We start from the raw sequence: 22,025 nt of genomic DNA on the forward strand, positions 1-22,025 counted from the left end.
AGTGAACTCGAAAAAAAATCAACATGGAGGTCAAAGGAGAAAAACCCTGTGTGATACCTTGCCTAAACCTGGTCTTTGTTTCTGGAACTGTTTACTCCTAGGTCAGTGGTTGAGTCTGACCTCAGTGCTGCTCTTAGTCACTAAAACCCATGAGCACCTGAGATCTGTTCTGTGGTTTGGGCATCAGAGGGCTGGTGTTTGTTTCTGGAGGGTGGCCTCATAGTGCCCTCCGTGGGCTGATGGCCCAGGTCTATAGAAACTAGGCTCTCATGACAGGAAGTGTTACATCTCAACCAGATGATCCCCCCAAATGGCAGCTTAGAAATTGTCCCTTTATCACTCACACATGACCCAGTCATGTGTGAATCCTGGCCAGTTGCATGTTGATGACTTGGCTTCGGGTGGATAACACCAACCACAATATCTTTTTTTGTTCCAGTGAGACACTTGAATGGAAGGAAACAATTTCTCCTTTTTTAGTGTTGAGTAAACATGTGTAATTAGTCTTGTACTTATCTCCATTAGTATCATTAGACTTGGAACCCAGTTTAATCTGGATTCTGCTCTCTTCTCAATGTCAGCCTGTTTCTGGACCAGTACAGAGCCAGCCTTGTTGATGCAATAAAGAGATTACTCCAGCCCAGAGTAAGTATGTTTCTATTTTCTCCTGAACACTGGCTTCAGAATAATTAGTCTGTGCACAAAGATGGAGAGAGTAATGGAATGGCAGGATTAATGTCATGTAATACTTTAATACTTATTATGTCCAACTTCAATTGGGTCTTCTGATCTATCAGATTCTTTCCTAATCACAACTAGGAAACTTCTTACCCTTGGCCTTCTGATAAGGAACACAGTGGGTAGTAAAATAAATGAAACCGCTTCAAAGATAGTGTGAGATTATTTTTATCAAAGAATTTCTTGAGTCTTTTCCTTTGATAACAATATCTTCATATTAAAGTAGAAGTATGATATTGAAAGTTTTCTGTTGACTTCTGTCATTTTAAATCCCTTCAATGGTAACCTTTGTCATTGGGTATTTATTTATTGCAAAAGAATATTTTTTCTTTTTATTTCTGTTTATATCAAAAAAATAGGACTTCAGATGAATCTGTATATTAAAAGTTCTTTGCTTTAAAAGGAAGCCATTATTTACATATTATAAACATTAGGTCACAATGAAGCCAAGCATGGCATAAAATATTGTGCACATTTTTACATTTATATATCCATTTATGCCTGTGAGTAAATTACAGAGTTTGTAGCCATTCTTATTTTGTTGGGCTGTTCCACTAAGCTAGGAGGTCCTACAGCCTAACCGGAGAGTTAATATACATCTATTTAAAGTAAGAAAACAAGTTTAAAGCTCATGCATTAAAAAAAAAATCGTATAAGTATGTAAGACTCTTGCTGTGCCCTAGGAATTTAAAATAGGTTAACAATGTTAATGCAGTTCTAAGACAGGTACTCATATTTGTCTGAGAAAGGACTGCAGCGCGCGCGCGCGTTTGTGTGTGTGTGTGTGTGTGTGTGTGTGTGTGTAAAAGTATTTTCTAAAGTTTTGTTTCAAAAGTCTTTTTAAGAAGGTTTGCTCTAGTTCTCTGACCTCGATGAGACTTATGGACTAATACCTTTCAATCTTTCTTTTATATCTTATTCACATTGAAGGTTCCCAGAACAATTTGATAATCGTCCTTTGCCTTATGCTGTTGCTTTTTACTTTGTTATCTCTGTGTAGCTCAGAAACTTTAAATAGGCCTCTCAGAGGAGTAACCACAGCTTGGTAAGTGGTAATCAATTAAATTAAATTGGCCTTCTCAATTCCCCCTGTGAGGTGGGTAGTAGGTCTTGAGGCAAGGAAGGGGCATGCTCCAAGCTGTTGATGGCTGCTGCCATGGTTGAGTGAGCAGCCCAAGTTGAGGGTAGAAGAAGGAATTGGGAGCCTCCTCATCCCCCCCACCCCCACCATTAGCCTTGGGTGATTCTTGTGAGCACTTGCAAGGTCAGGATTTTCTGAGAGGGCATGGAGATTCTTGGATGTAAAGGCCTCTGTGAAAATGTATCATACATAAATACAGTGCTTTCAAGGACTCTTGGATCTCACACTGCACAGACAGGACTTCACCAACACCCTTCAAAGCCTATTTGTGGCAAATGCTCCATTTGTCAGAGATTTGCATGATTTACCTAGGATCTCTTGTAAATCTTTCGAATGATTTCCAATGGAAAACCGTCCAGGCTGTGGATAGTCCTAAATGCGGATTGGGCTGGAATCTCTAGCAGCTTCTTCTACACCTTTCAGTAAACCCTGAACCTCGCCTGAAGTGTGGCTCCACGGAGCGGCCCTCCTAGTGACAGCCGATACTCACCGTTAGCTCGAGAAGGACGAGGCAGGACCCCGGAGTAGGTGGTACTTGCCCATTCTACGTGAGGAGCCGGAAGGCCAAATCAGAGAGGCCTGCCCTGAACCGCAGCATTCGAAATGGGAGTAGGGAGCCTGGCTTAGGCCCCTCATGGGATGGTTGATGCCCAAGGCTGCTGGGTGTTCTCGCAAGGTGTCAGAGACCCGCCATGAGAGGGGAAGTCCAAGTTGTGGGTGGCGCACGGATATGCCCAAATTACCGCCCAGGAATCTCCTCCCCGTTGGAAGCAAGGCACTTGCACTTCCTGGGCCTCCATCAGGTGGGTGGTAGAAGGACCACATAGACTTGGCAGTGGCCACCAGGAGCTCCGTATCTTGTACCAGTGGGCTGGTTACCCGGAGGCGGGGGCGGGTAACCAGAGCAAAAACTGACCCCTTCCCCTCTTAGGTCTCAGGACTGGCTGTTCTGCTGCCATAGGCTCTCCTCCTGCGGAAATCACTATCTAAGACTAAGAGAACACGAGAGGTTTATTCCATTACAGTTAGAGCTGCTTTTAACGTTCTCTTGAGCCCAGACAACTTCTCCACGGTTTTGTGGCCCTGGTGTTAAAAAGGTGTCGCAAGAGGCCCACCAAGAAACAACCTGGGGGGCTCCATTAGTGGATCCCAAGTTCTGGGTAATTCAAGGCTCAGCAAATTCAGTGGGAGATAAAAGCCAAGTTCTCAGGGTGCTCTGTGAAAACTATTTCAGCCAAATGCTTCCAAATGCCCAGGAGGGCCCCAGTTTCTGCTGGGAAAGCAGGTAAAGCTAGAGGGTGAAGTCACAAATATCTGCATACAAAACCCAAGTCTGCTCTTACTATCAAGGCTGTCTGAGCCCAGAGTTTCATCACCTCCGGGTGAGGGAGGAGTAAGTCTTGCCTCCCGCTGATGTAAAATATTTGCATATGTAAATGCCCAGCCCAGTGCCTGGTGCTTGGGACGTGCTCCAGGATGAAAACTGGCTGTTTGTTACTGCTCTATTAGCTTGTCAGGGTTAATACCCATGAGACACTTGTCCGAAGGGACACTTGACCTGGCCGACGGAGGGTGGTGTGGGACGTGAATCTAGGCCCGAGTTCACACTAGCAGGCTCTGGAACTCAATCTCTCTCACCAAGTCCTTCTTCTGGAGGGAAGGTATGCTTGTTCTCTGGAGTCTGAAAGCTTAAGGTTCAGATGTGGCCACTTACTGGGCTCATCTCGTGAAGCCTCAGTTTCCCCCATGTGTAAAATGGGGAGGGAACAAGCCAACGCATCAGAAAGCTTTAGCAACACACACACCACTGGCTCTGAATATATTTTAGCTCTCAAAGAAGAACCAGAGAGACTTTCTGACTGTGGTGAGGACAGAATATTTCCTTGCAGATATGCCGGTGGGAGGGGAATACACCATTCTCTTGACCCAAACTTTGGTGATTTCTGCACATACCTGGACATACAGCGTCTCCCCTGCACCCAGGTCCTGCATGCCTGGCAGCGGGCCCCTCGGTCCCAGGAGGACTGTCCGCGTGGATGAAGATGACACTTTTTGCTACAGATAGAGTGAGAGGAGAGAGATCGGTGCTAGATGGCAATAACGGAGGAATTGTCACGTGAGGTTTCAAGGGGTGAGCTGCGGGAAGAAATGAACTCTGCCATTTGCGGGTATGTTCCTTGATTTCTAGCTAAGGCAAATCAGCTGTCTGGAGTCACATGATCCAGAAGCAAAAAAAGGCAGATGGAGAAGAGGAGTTTCCCTGCTTTTCAGATTTTGAATTTTTTTTTTTTCTTAACGTTTATTTATTTTTGAGACCGAGAGAGACAGAGCATGAACCGGGGAGGGGCAGAGAGAGAGGGAGACACAGAATCGGAAGCAGGCTCCAGGCTCTGAGCCGTCAGCCCAGAGCCTGACACGGGGCTCGAACTCATGGACCGTGAGATCGTGACCTGAGCCGAAGCCGGACGCTTAACCGACTGAGCCACCCAGGCGCCCCTGCTTTTCAGATTTTGTAGTGTAGTCATGAGTGAGAAGAACAGACCCTGGAGAGAGCTGAGCCACCAAGGTGCGCTCCCGGCATGGCACAGTGCCGATGTCAAATCCCAGGGCTGAGCTTCGATCCTCAGCCAGATGGGCACCTGTAGTTGCAGAGTCATTACACGAAGCCCCAAATTTCAGCAGGAAATGTTTTTCGCCGGCCCAAATGGGAACTTTCCTCAACCTGCTGGTTGAGAGAAGCTATAGAACGCTGGCGTCCTGCCAGAATGTACAGGGAACTCTCTAGCAAGCTTAAAAGGTGAAAAGAAAAGAACAGATACTAAAAAGGAATGAAATTGGCAAAATGTACTTATTCTAAGAAGCAATGTTGCTCCAAAGCGTCCCCTCCCCATCTGTTTCCCTTCCATGAGTGGCTTCTTGTTGCTGCTGATTGATAGGTGACCCCCCGTTGTTGTGTTCTTCAAAGAACATCAGCAATGTCTGATATCAGAGGACCAGAATGTAATTTAAAATACAGCCACAGCAACCTGCAAGTTGAACTTTAGCCTGGAAATGACAAGCCACAAATGGCATCTACTAATATTTCTCTGAAATGGCTTTCAGTGCAGGGAGGGACACCAAGCCAGCTAGACGGTCTGAATTTACTCAGAAGCACAAAGAGATGGATGGGGATGCCATGTTGACCGCTCTCCAGCTCGTTGCCGCTAACCAGTTGTCGGGAATTCAGAAATCCCATCTTGGGATTCATTTAACCTTTAAAACTGGCCCTAACTAACCACCAAATTCCTGGAGCCCTGCTTGTATGCCAAGAGTGCTATGCATGTAAATCACGGACATGGTTTTTGAAGAGCAGAGATTTCCTCCTCCTCCTTTTTTTTTTTTTTTTTTTAATCCAACATCTCAGCATACATCTGTACAAACCTCTGTTTTTGCTTATCTCAGGGAAATGCCTTGTGAGTGTGGGTTCAGGGCAATGAACTGAGCTGGTGCTGAAGGGCCCTTATTTTCCTGTCTGCCAGCTGGGTCAGAGACCCAACAAATCCTCCCTTGTTCTTGGTGAGAAACCGGGTTCAGCCATACCTGCCTCTCCCGGTTGTAGGAATAGAGAATCTCCAGATTGTTTTAAGACCCTCAGAGTAGGAGGCTGGCTCTAGAAGTTCTTTCCTGACGTCTACCCAGGTGCTTGTTCAGCACGTGTAGTACTGAGTCTCTGCCCCCAAAGAATTTATAATCTGGTCGTGGAGAGGTACCACATTCACAGGTGGAACCCCAGTGGACAGTGAAAAATGGCCTATAAGAGCCCAGCCTTTGGTCATATATAATGTGATGCTGAGTTTATTTGCTTTGACAGTCTTTCTAATTTACACCTTCATTAGAACGTGATAGTCAAGATTTGGACTCTGTCTTGATGCAATAAACATTTGTTAAGCAACTACGAACTACCCGGCACTCTGCTGGGAATGGGGGGTAGGGGTGTCAATATGTATCATGAGCACTCGGAGAATCTCAGTTTAGCAGATGAGTGCCTGAGCCACCAGGAATTACAGTGCAGTGTGATGGGTACCGGGGAGGAGGTACACCAGAAAGAGTGACTGACTGCCTGAGGAAGGTTTCTGTAGAGGGAGTGGCATTTGACTCTGGTCTTTAATAGTAAAGCTTCCTAAGCTTCAAGGGAAGGGGACTGAAAGGAAGCATCCCACATCCCAGGTGGAAGGAACGATGCTCCCAGGTACAGGGCATGAAACAGCATGTTGCATTCTGGGGTCAACAGAAAGTTTGCTCTGGCTGGAGTGTGAGAATCTGTATGGTTTTGGGGTTAGCGTTGGGAGGGGCAGAACATGAGGTTAAAGAGTTAGTTTGGGGTGCCATTTTATGAAAGGCTGAGGACACTATGAGAAGAAACTGGGCTTTATTATATGGGCCATAGAGAGCCACTGAAAGTGTTTGAGCAGTGGGGTGGTCAGATGTGGGTTCTAGAAAGATCGACTGGGCCGCATAGAGGCTGTAGTGGAGTATGAGAGAGCTGGAAAGCAGCAAATCTCCTCAGGTCACCATCGTGGACCAACTTGTACATGAGATTGAATAGTTAGGAGCTAAAGAAGATCTGAAGATGGAAAAGAGAGAATTGCGTGGATATTTACTGAGGAATTATTCAGCAGATGTTTACAGAGTACCTCTCAGATGCCAGATGCTGAGATGCTGTGCTAGGACCTGGGGACAGAATACGGGACAATGGAATCTTGCCCTGAACGAGATCCTAGTCTAGTGTTAGAGACAAACAAGCAAGCAATTACCTGATGGTGTGTTAAGGATATAGCAGAGGTGTGGGTGAGGAAGCAGAGGGCAAAAGTGGCTAACAGGGAGGAGGCACAGCATTGAGGCCAGGGATGGTCAGCAAAGACATCCCAGGGACAGGGTGTCTAATTTGGGTGCTGAAGGAGGAGTAGGGTTTACCAGGCAGACAAAGAACTGGGGGTAAGAGAAGCATTTCACCCAAGGGAATGTTTGCAAGTTTGAAGACACATGGGGTCCATGAAAGGGCAAATTGGGGGACTACGACGAGTTTGGCCTGATTGGAGCTCCAAGTGGGTATGGGGGAGGGGCTAGAGCCGGGGCTGAAGATAGAGGCATGGGTCGGGTCATGCTAGACTTTGCCTGCCTTCCCAGAAAGGTGGGACCCATGTCATGGTCTTCAAACTCTTTTTTAATGGGAGAAGCCTTCGGTCAAAACGTTTTTAGCCATCACCCCAATTGTAAGACAGATAAAAGTGAAGCAGCTGTGGTTAGATTGGATGTGAGAACATTAGCACTTCTGCTCTTGGTCTCATTTTCACCCTCCCATGTCACCCTGGACACAACTCAAACACAGTCTGAAAATCATATACAGCAGATGACACTGATGCACGTGTGGCATTGGAGGGTTTTACAGGCCATGCCACAATTCCCTGGTTTCCAACTTCATTTTGAAGGTGAAGGGTACGGAAATGCTTGGGGCCTAGTAGGTACTCAGTGTGTTTGGGTGGGAGGATGGGGGTGGGAAGGGGTTTGTGGCCAAGGGTACGAGTTCCATTGTAGACAGAATAGGTTAAAAGTACTTTCAAAAGGCCCTGGCTGGCTCAGTTGGTAGAGCACGTGACTCGATCTCAGGGTCGTGAGTTCAAGCCCGTATTGAGCATGGAGCCTACTTAAAACAAAACAAAACAAAACAAAACAAAACAAAACAAAACAAAACAAAAATCAGCTCCTTTATCATGGGGCGCCTGGGTAGCTCAGTCAGTTAAGCTCTTGATCTCAGCTCAGGTCTTGATCTTAGTGTCGTGAATTCAAGCCCCAAGTTGAGCTCCAGATGGAACCTACTTAAAAAAAAAAAAAAAGTATTTTCAGAACATCCTCCTGGAGAGACCTAGTAGGCACCTGAAAACATGGGTGGGCCCTGGATGAATGCTCTAGATAAATATTTGGAAGTGTTGATGTGTCAGTAAGAGCTGAAGTCGTGGACTTCCATACGATTGCCTAGAATCGAGCACAACAGAAAGAAAAAGTAGGCAGATCCCTGGAGACCAAGGGGCAGGTGGAGAAGCCAGGGAAGGGGGTTGAGAGAGATGGAGGGGAGGAAGCAGGCAAAGGCAGCATCTCAGAAGCCAGGTAAAGAAAAAAATAAACATAAGCTTAAACATGTAATCGGTATTTAATAGTTGGTTGCCTGGAAATGAAACAGGAATAAAGGCATTTCACCGGCATAGTGTATTCCTTTTAAAAGAAATCTGAAGCATACTTATTTTTTCCAGAAGCACACACCCTTTAATATGTGAGTATAGATTAGTGTAGCAAAATAACAACAGCTGAGCTCACGATGTAAACAATATCATTGTTGTTTAGTGGAACTACTCCTCTCTCCTCTCCAGGGATAAATGAATTCTCTCAAATTTCTGCCCATCAGTCAAAATTTTACGTTCAATTGAGTGTTCATTCTGAGTTTAAGATGATTCTAGGACTTCAGATGCCTAGAAAGTTGGGCTTTGGTAAATTGAAAGTAATTTCTCTAAAGTGATGGGCTAATTTGAAATCTATATCTCTTTTTCTTGTTTTGATTTTTGCAGCCTAAATTGTAAGGCATATTCCTCTGATTGTACCAGTGTCCTGCTCCACTGGGGACAGGGAATTCTAAAATCATTCCTTATGGGGTGGATGCTGGCACTCAGCAGCTGTTTATTGAATGAATGGATGATGTACTATTGTCCCTCCTAAATACTGATTCACACCTCAAAGGTGTCTGTCTGTATTCAATAAAGTGAAAAAGAAAGCATTTTAAAACTCAAAACTGAGTAATTAGAGATTAAAACTACTGCTCACCCTTTCTCTTTGTTGTGGGCACAGTATTGTGCACAGAAGGCTGCCCTCTGAAATCCCATCAGAGCTACGGACTCTGTAAAAGCTTCCTGGGGAAGATCATTTTTCAAGAATAAGCAATAGAATGTGGCCTTCGAATTCCCTAAGACTTGCATTTCTCAGATTACTCAACATCTGGATTTCGTTTATTCTCTCGACAAGTATTGACTGAGAGTCTACTATATGCTAGGCACTGAGAAAATGCAGTGAATAAAACATTAGAAGATCCCGTTGTCACGAGCGTCCGTTCTAGCCGAAGGTGACTGGCAGTAACAAACAGGGATATAATGTGTGTTAGCGGTGATGAGCGCTAAGAACAAAAGTGAAGGGGGGAGGGGAGGGGAGCGTGATGGGGAAGCAGCTGCTGTTCTAGAGGGTGGTTAGGGAAGGACAGATAAGCTGGGACCCAGAGAGGGAGAGATGTCTGGGCGGAGAGGAATGCCATATGCTTAGCTGGGTCCCCCTACAGCTCACCCTGACCAGCAAGGGGTGGGGGTGGGGAGCATGTGCTTATAAATGTAAACACCAACCCAGCCAAGAGCCCTGTAGCCCTGTAAACATTATGATATGTAGCTCAGATAATAACTGTTAAAAATCAACTCTTCAGGGGCTCCGGGCTGGCGCGGTTGATGGAGCATGCGACTCTTGATATCAGGGCTGTAAGTTCAAGCCCCACGATGGGTGTAGAGATTACTTAAAAAAAATAAATAAATAAAATCTTGAAAAAAAAATCAACTCTTCAATTTTAACTGTGAGACAATTTTTGCAGGTGACTTGAAAATAAAGCAACTTCCATTATTCACAGATCCAGACTGGCAACCAGCTCTTAGAAATGACTAAAATGACCCACTAGTATTCCTTTTTTTTTTTTTAATGGAGACTTTTGCTCCCCTGCCGAGACCATGTATTATATCCAGTTTCACACCAAAATGAATTTTTGCTGCTAAGTTTGAAAAACGCTGAAAATAGCAATTAATATTGGAAAAGCTGACAGGACCTGAAGTGTGGTGGCGTGATTGGTGCTGATATAATTATGTGCCTGAGTGTGCACATGTCTGTGTAAACACAGTATGAAAACACACTTGATGTCCAGGACACTATATCAGTGTATTTTCTTGCAGGTGGATGAGGGAAAGAGAGGGAGAAAGAACTGATAGAATCCCTCTGGCACTGTTAAGTGGTGTAGATGTCTCTAGTCTTACATTGACATAACCTTGATTTTCAGATTATTTTCACATTCGTCATCTCGTTCGATCCTCACAACTTACTGGAGTTGGGGCGGGGGCGGGGGTTGCGGCTTCGTTCTTCCCATTTGGTGAGTGAGAAACCTTGGTGGGTCGGCTGGGATGACCGAGGAGACTGGATTACGTCATCCCCAAGGTCCCTTCTCGTTCAACAGTTCTACGGCTTTTTTTTTCCTTCTTCTAATTTTCCTGAGGTGACAGCTGTGTCATGGTGGAGACTCTCTTAAGCCCAGAACGTTTTCTGCCACACAGTTCCTCCTCGTCTTCTTCAAGGCCTTCACTGCATGTTTGTTTAATCATGTGTGAAATGTAATGTCTACCACACAAGGTCATTGAGGGTACCGTTGATGGGATGGAAGGGAAGGTTGGTGAAGCACCAAACACACTGGTAGCTATTATTATTATTATTGCCATCGCTATTACTAATAAGGAGGCAGTGTAGTGTCGTGGAGCGAGCATCAGCCCTGGAGTCCGGTAAGTTTCCAGTCTTTTGCCGGTTGTGTCATCTTGGCCAATTATTCAACCATTGGGAGCATGCTGTAAAAATGGAGCTGACAACACCTCCATTACCGGGTGGCGTGAAGAGCACATGAGGCCAATGGAGCGCCTATCCCAGACGCTCCATAAATAGGTGGCAGTAATAAATGAGAAACCACCTTTCATAAGAAATATTTTCATGACCCCCTCAAAACCTGAAGAAGCATTTCACAGAGGTGAAGTATAACCTTGAAGTTAACAGAAGCGTACGGTCATCTTTTGAACAAAAGGATTTGGAAGTTGAGCTCTTCTGTGCATGTCTCAAGAGGGCGCGGAAAAGTCCGCTTGCAGCCAAGGGTCGGCAAACGGACGTCGTGGAGTCTCCTGTCCAATGGCCTTCTGAAATCCAGTGTAGATTTTACTCAAGTCCCTCCATCCTTTCCACGGCAACAAGCTCATGAGGTTGTGCAGTTTATTTGGAAAAGCCCGGCGACCCTCATTATACCACTTTCTTTGGAAAGCAATCATTTGAGTACCTCAAGGAGCTGCTTTGCTCTAATGACGACTATCATGAAGGATTCGACGAAGTTGGAAACCAAGATCTGGTAGCCTTGTCTCTGACAGCATGGTCCCGGAGAAGGCTGTTGGTAGCAAAGAGCAAAATTCTCTAATAGAGATTGCACTTAGCTGTCTCTGTGGAGAATTTCTTGGAACTGAGTTCTCAGGGCACAGTAATAAACTAATGTCCCTAGGCGTCCGTTGCCACACACACTGGAGCTGTGTTGTGGACAAGCTGGTAGCTGCTAAGGAGTCGCAAGGTGGGTAGCACTGCCGTGGACCAGTTACTCTAACATCTGGCTGATGGTTTGAACCACTGGACCCAAGAGAGGTGTGTGTCGTACAGAATACTGACTCTGGGCCACGTTTTATTTATCAGATGCGTCAGTTGAAAAGGGAAAGACAGCAACATCTGAATGCGAAATACACGTATTTTTTCTTGCTCGATGTATATCTGTCCTCAAAATTATTCTCGCTGTGAATGCCCATCCTGTGTGGATGTCTCCAAGAACAACTGTGTTTTCTACCTGAGAGCAGTACGTTAAATGTTTTACCCAATGTTTGTTGTGTTTGGTTGCCTTCCAGGTTTAAAATGTGTGAATTTCCTTTTTAATGTTCTAGGGGAAAGCAATGGTATTCGCCCCACGCCGAGGGAATACTTTAAACCAGTTTTGCAATCTAGCTGAAAAAGCTGATTTCTCTATCCAAAGACATGAAAATTATGATGAACACATTTCAAACTTCCACTCCAAGGTTAGTTTTCTGCTTATGTTAGATAACACTTTAATCCGCATTGCATTTTGAAGAGATCATGGTCTTTTTGGCAGGTAACCTAAATATTTGATTAAAGCACTCCTTAGGTGTGCTGCTTCTGAACAGCTATTTGTATCTGATTATTTTTGTGTGGTAAAGCCATCTTTTATCTTTGCATGTCTAGAAGGATTTTACAGAAACCATTCCTGTTTACTCCTTTCTCTGAAACAAACTAATCTTTTCATTCATAATGGACTAATTTGTAGGATGCAGGGGAGGTGGCATAGAATGAATGATAAACAAGCATTTATATTTTAATGAAAAACCTTCGGCTTTTAAGTAGGTTAAATGCTCAGCTGCACTGAAATAAATAGAAGGTGAATGTCTAATTGTATCATGTTGGACTGTAAATCTTTATCTCTGCTTGCTTTATGGCTGGGTCAGTTGGCAGTTTGAGACTGTTAAATCTCATACAGAATTTCACAGTTGTGAGGTTATATGTCAGATCGAGGAGCTACAAGATTTAGGTCAAAAGCACTTATCTGAGAGTGATTTCTAAGCTTGCTTACATAAAGCAATGTTATCAGCCTTTTTATTATTTATAAGTATAGAGCAGTATAGGACACCGAGAGGCGAGCGTTCCACTGAAAACTTTTTAGGAATCTCACCTTTGCTAATACATATCACACTTGCTAGTCTAACATGTATTACTTCTGTAATTTTGTGCCTTACAGAAATCTCCCTTCTCTGAGCTAGTCTGACCTTGGCAAGAGACTTTGAACTTGTCATGATTTTGCAAGTTGTGAACGCAGAAAAGTTAAGCCCTGACCTTAATTTTCTCCTGAGAAAATGGGAAGAGCATTCTTTATTATCCAGGACTATGATATAATGTCAAAGTATGTTGACTTTTGAAAAATTATATGCAAAGTGGATCTGATCTTCAGGCACGAGGAAGAAAATCCTTACTCTGTGGAGATGGGTTCACTCTTTTGGGTGTCTAAGGTTTCATTTAGCCCCCCTGGGGGTGGGGGTGGGGGTGGGGGAGGAAACAACCATCCTTTGTGAACTGAAAGGGTTAAATCACCTCCTCTGCCTGGTGGGATTGCCCTTTGCTTACAGTCAGAAAATAAAAAGAGAATGGCGTGTTATTCAAATCTGACCTGCTCTTCCAGAATGAGATTTTTCCCTTTTGCAACCCCTCCCCAGAATAAAAAGGAAAGCCTCTGAGGGCTTTACCAGGTAGGGGAAGGGTCTCTCCTCTACCCAAAGGGGCAAAAACAGCCTTCTCTCCTGGATCGGGCTAGAGCTACAGGGATCAGCCTATGGCTGCTTAAATGCCTTGTCATTCACCTTCCCCCTAGAACAACAAATGCTTTCAGTTTCTCAGTCACTGATCAGGAGAGCAAAGGCAAGGGTTTGTCCACCATAGGAGACGGTCAGCGTTGTGCCTGATACCCTCCGTGTCCTCCCTGCAAGATTGGAAGTGTGCTGGGCCACGTGAGTCCTTCGTGGCCACGTCTCCTTTGTCTAGAACTTTAGATTGTCAGCGGCTAGCGGACAGCAGCTGCCTCTCTTTTCAATGCTGTACACTACCCTGCTAAGCATAGCACGGTCCATAAATCGCTAGACATGCCTCTTGTATTTATATTGTGTCACGTACCCACAGGTAGGTAGTACTCCGTAAATAACCATGGACTGATTGGTCCCACGGAAGTAAATTTCCACAAATAACCAGGCGGCCTTAGTTTTCATCTCTTCATGATTGCTCAAAAGTTAAAACTCTCCACTTTGCTGACCCTGGGCTAAGAAACAGTTTCCCTCCGCCTCAGCTTATGAGGAGTTAAGAGTTGCGTGTGGCTCTCAGCAAGTGGAGCCGCCAGGGGAATATTCTGCAGGGTTGGGGCGCCCCTGACTACGCGGTACCAACGTGAACCCAAGATGTGTATTTTTTAAGGAGGGGGGGGCAGTTGCAGCTGGTCTGGTGTTCTAGCAAAAGAGCGCCTCTGGTCCCTTCTGCCCCGGAAGCACAGAATGCCCTGCCCTCCTGCTTCGGGCGGCGGCGCGGATAACCGTGTGCCGCCTGGCGGGTGTGTCGGGGCGGCGCCACCCGGCTCCGGCTCGCACGTGGAGGTCTCCTTTGCAACCGAAGGCCGCCCAGACAGGGCCGCGGGCCAAGGCGGAGGGAGCGGGGAGCGCCCCTGCTCCGCGCCGAGCCCCGGTGCTCTTCTCTCGGGCGCCCCCTCGGGCCCCTGCCCGCCGCCCGCCCCGGGGCTCCGGGGACGCGCTGGGGACCGCGCGGCCGCCGGGAACCTCCACCCTGGCCGCTTTTGTTTGCCGCGTGCTAATAGCCAGGGCTTAAAAGTTTTCCATCTTGCGCGGCAATCAGCTTTCTTCCTCTCCGTCTCTGGCCAAAGCCCCACGGTCCCTGGGCCGAGCCTGCTCGCAAACGGAGGAGCAGCGTTTTCCTTCGGGCTGCGTGTTATCCTCTTAGCCCTACTGTGTTGGAATAGAGCGTAACCAGCTGGAGGACTGTAAGACGCCTGATAATGCCGCTCTTTTCCGCTGTCCCGTCTTAATCTTGTTACACAAATGGTTGTGAAGAGATTCATGAATTTTAATTTCGCCCTCTGCATTAGTGCCTCACGTCACTCATACACAGCTGGCTTCTATGCTGAGTTTTCCACCCCTCCTCTTACAACAGGGGAAAAAATTAGTTACAATCTTGGCAGTAGTGGAAGGTTAAAAAAAAAAAAATCTACAGATTTAGGCAACCACCCATGAAGCTGATTAACAGTCAGTGATCAGGAGGAACAGCTTTGCCTCTTAAACTTTTCACCTCTCATTGTTAACTGTGAAATTTTATTTCCGTTAAAAAGCAAGCCTGTAATCAAAACGGTGCCATTCTGCACTTTTCTGCCAGTGCTTTTGTTAAATTGTGCCCACACCATGCAGCCAGCGTGCTCAGGAACCAGGCGGCCGAAGGTGTGGTGTTTTAAAAAATATTGCCTTTCTGTTCCTCCAGGCGACGGGGAAGAAAAACAGAACACTTCCCTCCTTCCCAACCTCTTGGTCTCCTCCAGGCTAGGAATCCCGTGCCTTGCCCGTGTCTCAAAACCTTTAGGATGTTAAGATAAGCAAATTGTTTCTCAAGGTGGAGACCTCACTTGGAGCTTACCGCTGGCTTGAAATCAGTTGATGAAAATACTCTCATTCATGCAGACAGTCTTTGAAATCTACATGCCACAGGTTTTGGGGTTTGTTTCTGTTTTTGTTTTTTTAACTTTTGCAAAACCACCGGTGTGTTTATTTCCTATATTTTGTAGACTCCACGGTGAAAACAGCCTTGGGCTCATTTGTGAAGTCGGTACATTGTGTTAAAAGCATGGCCGTATTGCACTTCTGCTTATCTATTCAAAATGCCACTTTACAAGTGGCTGGTGCTTATAATCTGTGTGGTGTGCTGTTGATAATTGTGGATACTGTAAAGGGTAAACAGTCTGAACTCTGTCCCTAGTGCTGCTGCTCGCTCAGCGCCGTGGCGAGGCTGAGCGTGTTACATCCAATTATGAAGTAAAGCATAATGTTACTAATAGCCGCTATGTAATTTAGTTGGGTCCTCAAAGACCCTGTTTTAACCGATGAAATTGAAAAATTGTTTTATTCGCAATTTGCTTTTTGTTCATTTTTTTTTCAAGGTGGTTTTCATTTCTTAAAATTGTAATTATCAATTGAGCAGAGAAGTACAGCCTGGGCAAATGGAATTACTCTTAGACCACATCACATTCCCTCGTCGACAGCAAATATTTCCCAACAGCCTTGTGTGTGTTCAGGTGCCCTGACATGACAGACTTGGTTCAGAAATGATCTGGTGCTGGGGGTGTGGTGATGCCTTTGAGGGGCGTTGGTTCTTCCCCGTGGCAGGAAGGGCTCACAGTCAGTGTGGGGCTGGCCCCTGGCCCCTTCTAGCAAGGAAGCCTCTGCTTTGGCCTCCAGAGGTCAGCACAGAATCCAAGTTAAAAGTGATTTCTAACCCATATTTACAGAAGAATTATTTATCCCACATATTACCTCGGGGACTATATAAAGAGCTCATTTGAGTCTCTGTATATTAGTGCATTGTGAGTGAGTAGGTCAGCTGACTCACGCTGAGTAATCAACTTTCCTCCATCCCCAATCCCTGAGGAAGAACCGAGCTAGCCTGACCCCCTCTTCCCTCTGTAATGTATGTCAGCGAGCTCCTATCACTGGGGCGGCTGGCAACAAAGGTATTTACAGCTGGCAGGCCCGAGGTAGTGGGTTTGGATTGGGAAGTTTGTGAAGCCATTTTCTTGGCCTTTTTTTTTTTTTTTTTTTTTTTTTTAAGAGTGATGTTAAGGGACCGTGTGTTGGGGATTAACACTGTCACTACTTTGGAGGTAACAAAATTCCAGGGGATCTTTCTAAGTAGGCAACTAATCATCTGTAAACAAAGCAAAGTCCCATCTAAGAAAACAGAAGGAAGTTACTTACCTCAGTGACTGCACCACCATCTTTTCTTGTGAAAATGGATTAGAGAGTACAGGCGAGGTTGGCTTTCTGTTCCCCAGTGAGGGAGGTAAAGCCGGCCCGTTGCTCCTGGTCCTTACCGGTGAGGGTGTGTCCCGGTTTGGGAATATGATTTAGAAGAAACATGAAAAAATTCAAGTTAATATGCCCCAGACCTATACTAATCCAGGAAAGTGTCATGTTGGAGCCATTCATGTAGTTTGGGGGTGGGGGTGGGGGTGGGGGAAGGGGAGGTGATCTGATTCAAAACAATAAAAGAATTGGTTCCGTGTATCATTAAAAGAAATATTTATTTCTGATCCTTATCACTTAAAAACTGAATTAACAATTGGCTCAGAAACGCCGATGTCAAAATACTAACTTTTGTCTTTAAAAATAGCAAATTATTTTTTGCCAGGAGACATATAAATATGACCGTCAAAGTCTTCTGGCCGAATGAGGAAAAGAGTACTCTAGATTTGAGAACCCTGACTGGATTTTTAAAACTACCACGGAAAGGCCCTCAGAACTTCACCTGAATGGTATCGAAGCTTGCTGCTCTATTGTTGGACTCTGTTTTCCTCCTCAGAGAAAAGAGTTTTTGAATGATCATTAATATTAACCCCCCCTAAGGAGCAGCTGGAGAGCCTTTGAAATGTCTTAGGCCTGGAAACCTGTCCCTTGTGCCCAGGTGCTGCCAGTCTCCAAGAGATCTGAAATGCCTGGCCTCCTTGCTCCTGGGGCTCAGGTGTGGGACACAGTAGACCCAGAGCAGAAACTTTGATGCCAAATGGCTGGTCTGGCGCAGATGACTGAGCCTCCAGCTTTCCCTTCACTGAAGTGCCTCACAGTTCATAGAGGTCACAAATACTGTCTATTTATGAAAAAAAACCCACCCTGCTCTCCTCCTTTCCTCCTTACCCTGCCCCCCACCCTCCCACCCTCCCAGGAAACATCCCAGCCTGGTGCATGGTACTATCATGCCAATGCCACTGAAACTACTTTCAGTTGCTTTTTTGTGATTTATTTTCCAGAACAGTATATTCGGGTAAGAAGTCTTCGTTGCATTCGGCATGAAAAACTACTGGCAAACCCATAAGAGACTCTTGAATACAGAGAACAAACTGAGGGTTGATGGGGGAGAGGCGGGGGAGAGGGGAAAATGGGTGATGGGCATTGAGGAGGCACTTGTTGGGATGAGCACTGGGTGTTGTATGCAAGCGATGAATCATGGGAATCTACCCCCGAAACCAAGAGCACACTGTATACACTGTATGTTAGCCAACTTGACGATAAATTATATTAAAAAACAAAAACAAAAACAAAAAACTACTGGTCAAAATTCCTAATCTGAGTCTCCTTACCTTTTTCGTTCTGTTATTGTTTTCAGTTGAAAAAGGAAAACCAGGATGTATATGAAGAAAACCTTCATTACCCGCTTCTGCTTATTTTAACCAAAAATGGATAGAAGATTAAGATGTTCAAAAGACGAAGAAAACACCAAGTGCACAGGGAATATTTTCACAAAAACAGAAGTCTGGGATGGGATTTTTTTTTAAATCCTCCCTGAGGAGGCTCCCTGAGGCCCCCTGAGATTTGTGAGCCACCCCCCCCCCCCCCACACACACACCACCACCACCACCACCTTTGCAACATTCCACATGTGGGTTTTGGAGTCCACCTGTCCTCACTCACGTCATTTCCAGCCTTGCTGGACTCCTCCTTTTATCGTCTGCTCTTCCTGTGCCAAACCTTTGTTTGTCTTCAAATATCTCTAAACAGCCTGCGATTTGAATTGGACTTATGAGAATCCTAAATATTTTTCCTTTTGAGACAGAATTTCTTTTGGTTGATTCCCACCCCCGCCAGCCCTTTTAGAAAATATCTTGGTCTTTGTTTTACTTTGTGGTGGTAGTTTTTAATCTGTAAACAGCTAACATCATGATTCTTTCCTGGTTGGGAAAAGAAAGAAATAAAGGCATATCTTTCTCACCTCCCTCAAATTAATTGTATTAAATCTGCCATCTTTTTTTTTTTTTTTTCTGTCTCTCTCTCTCGTTCTCTTTTTCCTTTTCAACAGGATGTTTTTTTCCCTGTAGATGTATAAGAAATGACTACATCAGCCCAAAGCCTCATAAACTGACCGTTTGTCCTCTGGACACAATAGCGTGGCCAGCCCTCTGCTCCTCCTCTCCAATTATGTGTGATTAGTCTCAATGTGTTGTGTCAAGGAGGAGGAGTGTGCTGAGTGCTTATTATCTGTTTAGGTACAAGAAGAGCACATTTAGGCTCTGACTATGAATGAAAAGTGAGCCTTTATCGGGGCTCACATCTAACTGCTGCTATTCTCCAGGCCTCTTTCAAAATAGGTCCTTTCCAGAGAAATTTTGAATAAATGGTTGCTAAACTGGATTGCGACCAGGGGGGAGTTTTTAAAAACTCAATCACACAATTATCTTATTTAAAGTAAGTACATCTTGTTGTGTGCTGGGATTCAAGTGTGTAATAAACATTTAATAGGTGCTACCTAGGATTAAGAAAGAATGACTTTTCTGCGGGGAACCCAAGCATATCCTTGCCTGGTGCATCCGCGAGAAGCTTTAATGCCTTTTGTGGAAATTCAGATGTTTATCTGTAAGGAATCATCTGTGCCCACGTTAGCAGTAATGTCATTAGCAGGTTAGCTATATATGCTCATATCTTCAGTGGAGGCAAAGCATGTATCTCGTGTGATACAATTAAAGTGCTAGGTGGGAGACTGGGGGGCAAATCCTTTTGCATGTTAAACAAACTTAGCTGTCATAAAAACAGCCACTCTCACATGTCTCCTCTGCTCACTTCTATCATCAAACAAATTTTTCACCATCAGTTTGCATGTCCTTGTATTCACCACTTTTTCTGCTCCATTAGAGCACCTAGATGGATCTCGGAAGGCATAGGTCAAGTCGCAGTTAGATCATACATTTCTTTCTCACAAAAACTTGAATTGCAATGCCAAGCGATGGGCTAACATCACAATAACAGCAATTTATTCCTCTTTGGATAAAACAGCAGTCTATTCTCAGTGCTAGATAAAGACCAGGGCAATGCAAACCAGCCATTTAGCCGAGTAGTTCAGCTAGTGGCAGCTCTCCTTTGGCGACTGTATAGATTGCACACTGGCTTCACATTTTCTTGTTTAAAAATTAGAATTTGGAATGTTTTAAAAGGCAGCACAGGTAGTTCCATTTATACGGGTGGAAAAACAGCCGGAATTATTTCTTCCATAAAACCTGCAACTAAATCAGCCAGACAAAGAAAGCCCATCCCTACAGTGGCATCTGAGATGGGCTCTTCTTTTTCTTTTTTCTTTAAAACGTAGAGAATATTGTCATTTTTTTTTTCCCATGAGAAGACGTGAATCGGCAAGAATTCCATTTGCATTTGTGTGTTGTGGGTGCAGACATCCACTGTTTATTTCTTTGGGAGAAATTTTACTTTAAAAAGGGACTAGTGATGTATTCTTTAAAAAAAAATGTATCTGAGAATGGTATGTATAGGTTCCCAAGCTTGAGATGGGGTGTAAGAATTGGGCTTTTCTTGCCAAGAGATGCCTGGTAAAGAAATAAGCTTATGGTGATTAAAACCCAGAGGGTCTCCTGTAAAATGTTAAAGGCTTCATAGAGCTGATCTTTATGGGCTCCTCACCTGGAGATGTCTCTAGTTCAGGCTCTTGGGAGGTTGGTGAGGAACTCACGTTGTGTGGTCTTGAATAATTTTAAGGTGTTTTTATTTCCTGAAATTGTAATGAAATGCCAATATTGAGAAGGAAAAAAATATATAGCTGCTTTAGAAAGGTTACCATTTTCATTTCTTTTGACCTTTATGATTAAGAACTATTTGTATGCCTCATTGTTGGGTTGTATAATTGCAGTTGAAATGCCCCTTCCATAATTGTCTATTAGGTAATTATATATGTGTTTGTTTCAAAAGGAGGCCTGTCCACTTAAGAAATCAGTAGGATTATGATGATATTCCTCTTCTCCGTGTACCTGTATCTCCTGATAAAACTCATGATTTCCCTTTATCATACTAAGTAGATTGGGTTGGACGGAAGAATGTTTTCCACATCACCCGTGGTCAGTCCTGATGCGGTGGCATGAACAGCTACATACAACTTGGTTATAAGAAATATATTTTATTTTATAGCAAGACATATGCTGTGAATTGGGATGAAAGTGCTAGCAAAGAGTACCTAAGAGGTTGATGCTATTTTGTATAAATTGTGTATTTTGTTGGCTTTTTGACTGAGCATGAAAATGTAACTTCCATTAGGGAAGGGTAATTTAGGTGCTCAGTATTCAGCAGAAAACTTGTCGGGGCCATAAAAGCTTTTCTGGCTGGTTCCTCGGGTGTTTTCAGAGAAGAGCTGCCCACCCCTTGCTGATTTTCCCTTTGGCTTCAGTATGGGCTGAATTTACCACGGCATACCTGTTGAATCAATTTGGGGGATCCAGCAGTTAACCGAGTGAATGGAAGGATTAGTGGCCCTCCGGAGCCCTATTTCAACAGCCAGGTGTCTGTCCTGAACTAGTTAACTGCTTTTGACACTTGAAGAAGCTGATTTTAATAGCATAGGCAGGAGGCTGTTGTGGTGGTGGGTTTGTTGTGGTTGTTGTGGTGGTTTCCTTCTTCCCACTGCCAAAGTGGAGCATACCTTCTCCTAAGGGTGAGACTTTCCCTTGTTTAATAGGAATAGACTGTCCCCTTCCCTAAACCCAGCTTCCATGGAGTTTGTCTTAGCATTCGACTTGTTTCCAATCTGTGCCAAACAATTTGGTGGCATCGTCCAGCAGGACCCTTTCATTGGATTCTGGTAGTGGAGGAGGGAGGACACCCACATGAGGGAGGGAATGAAAGTAGATGTAGGTGTGCCCGTGCCCGCACGCGGGTACACACACTCACACACACACACACACACACACACAAGCAAGCACACACACACACACACTTAGAAGGAAGATGAGGCTATTTAGACCCTAGATTGGGGCTCCAGTTCCCAGATTCCAGACCTGCTCCTCACACCAGATCAAAATCTCCTGAGTTCAGACAGCCCGAAATGTCATAATTATGCAGAGTGTATTTCATAGATTAGAAAGATTGATTTGAAAGTCAGTCTCCTTAGAAACTGAATTTAGACAGGGCAAATATGTTTTCCTGGGTGGACTGTTTCCAAATTAGGAAGGAGCTTGTTGGTGTTTAACAAACCATTAAGCCCGAAATGCCACTTTTAATTCTCAGACTTTGTTTTACCCAGGAAGCTGACTGCCTAGGCTGTGGTTAAAAGCTCACTGTGCTCACTGCCCTGGAAGTCTGCATTTGGAGTCTATATTTTGCCTTTTTTTTTTTTTTTTGGTCTCCCTGACTTTTCAATTAATACATTTTTTAAATAGATAAAACAGATCATACTGTGACTTTTAAAATGTCAACAAGCTTGTAAACAGAAATGTAATAAAATGGCTAATAGGAGATTCAATAGTTAATAGAGGGCCTGAAGTGTGAGCAAATACAGTAGCTGTATATTGGAAACTGTGCAAGTGAAGATGGCTTTAGTATTGCAAACTGAGGAAGAAAATTGTTTTTAATTAGCACCTTCATAAGAACTGCTGATTAATACTGTTTTGTTTGGTGAAAAGCTTTCAGCTGAGTAATTTGTACAGCCA

At 44.5% G+C, this 22,025-nt stretch overlaps 1 protein-coding gene across 1 annotated transcript in view; it reads left to right on the forward strand.

Annotated features, from left to right (window-relative positions):
• The window catches only part of CAMKMT (calmodulin-lysine N-methyltransferase), a 415,987-nt gene extending 397,661 nt beyond the window's left edge, over positions 1–18,326 (forward strand). Inside the window, exons 9-11 of the mRNA XM_043603296.1 lie at positions 582–645; positions 11,668–11,799; positions 17,714–18,326. Of these exons, the coding sequence (XP_043459231.1) occupies positions 582–645; positions 11,668–11,799; positions 17,714–17,791 (274 nt within the window). The 3' untranslated portion in view covers positions 17,792–18,326. The remainder of the gene's footprint in view (positions 1–581; positions 646–11,667; positions 11,800–17,713) is intronic.
• Positions 18,327–22,025: the final 3,699 nt, after the last annotated feature.

The sequence above is a fragment of the Prionailurus bengalensis genome, chromosome A3, assembly GCF_016509475.1.
Source record: "Prionailurus bengalensis isolate Pbe53 chromosome A3, Fcat_Pben_1.1_paternal_pri, whole genome shotgun sequence".
In the NCBI taxonomy this organism is placed as follows: Eukaryota; Metazoa; Chordata; class Mammalia; order Carnivora; family Felidae; genus Prionailurus; species Prionailurus bengalensis.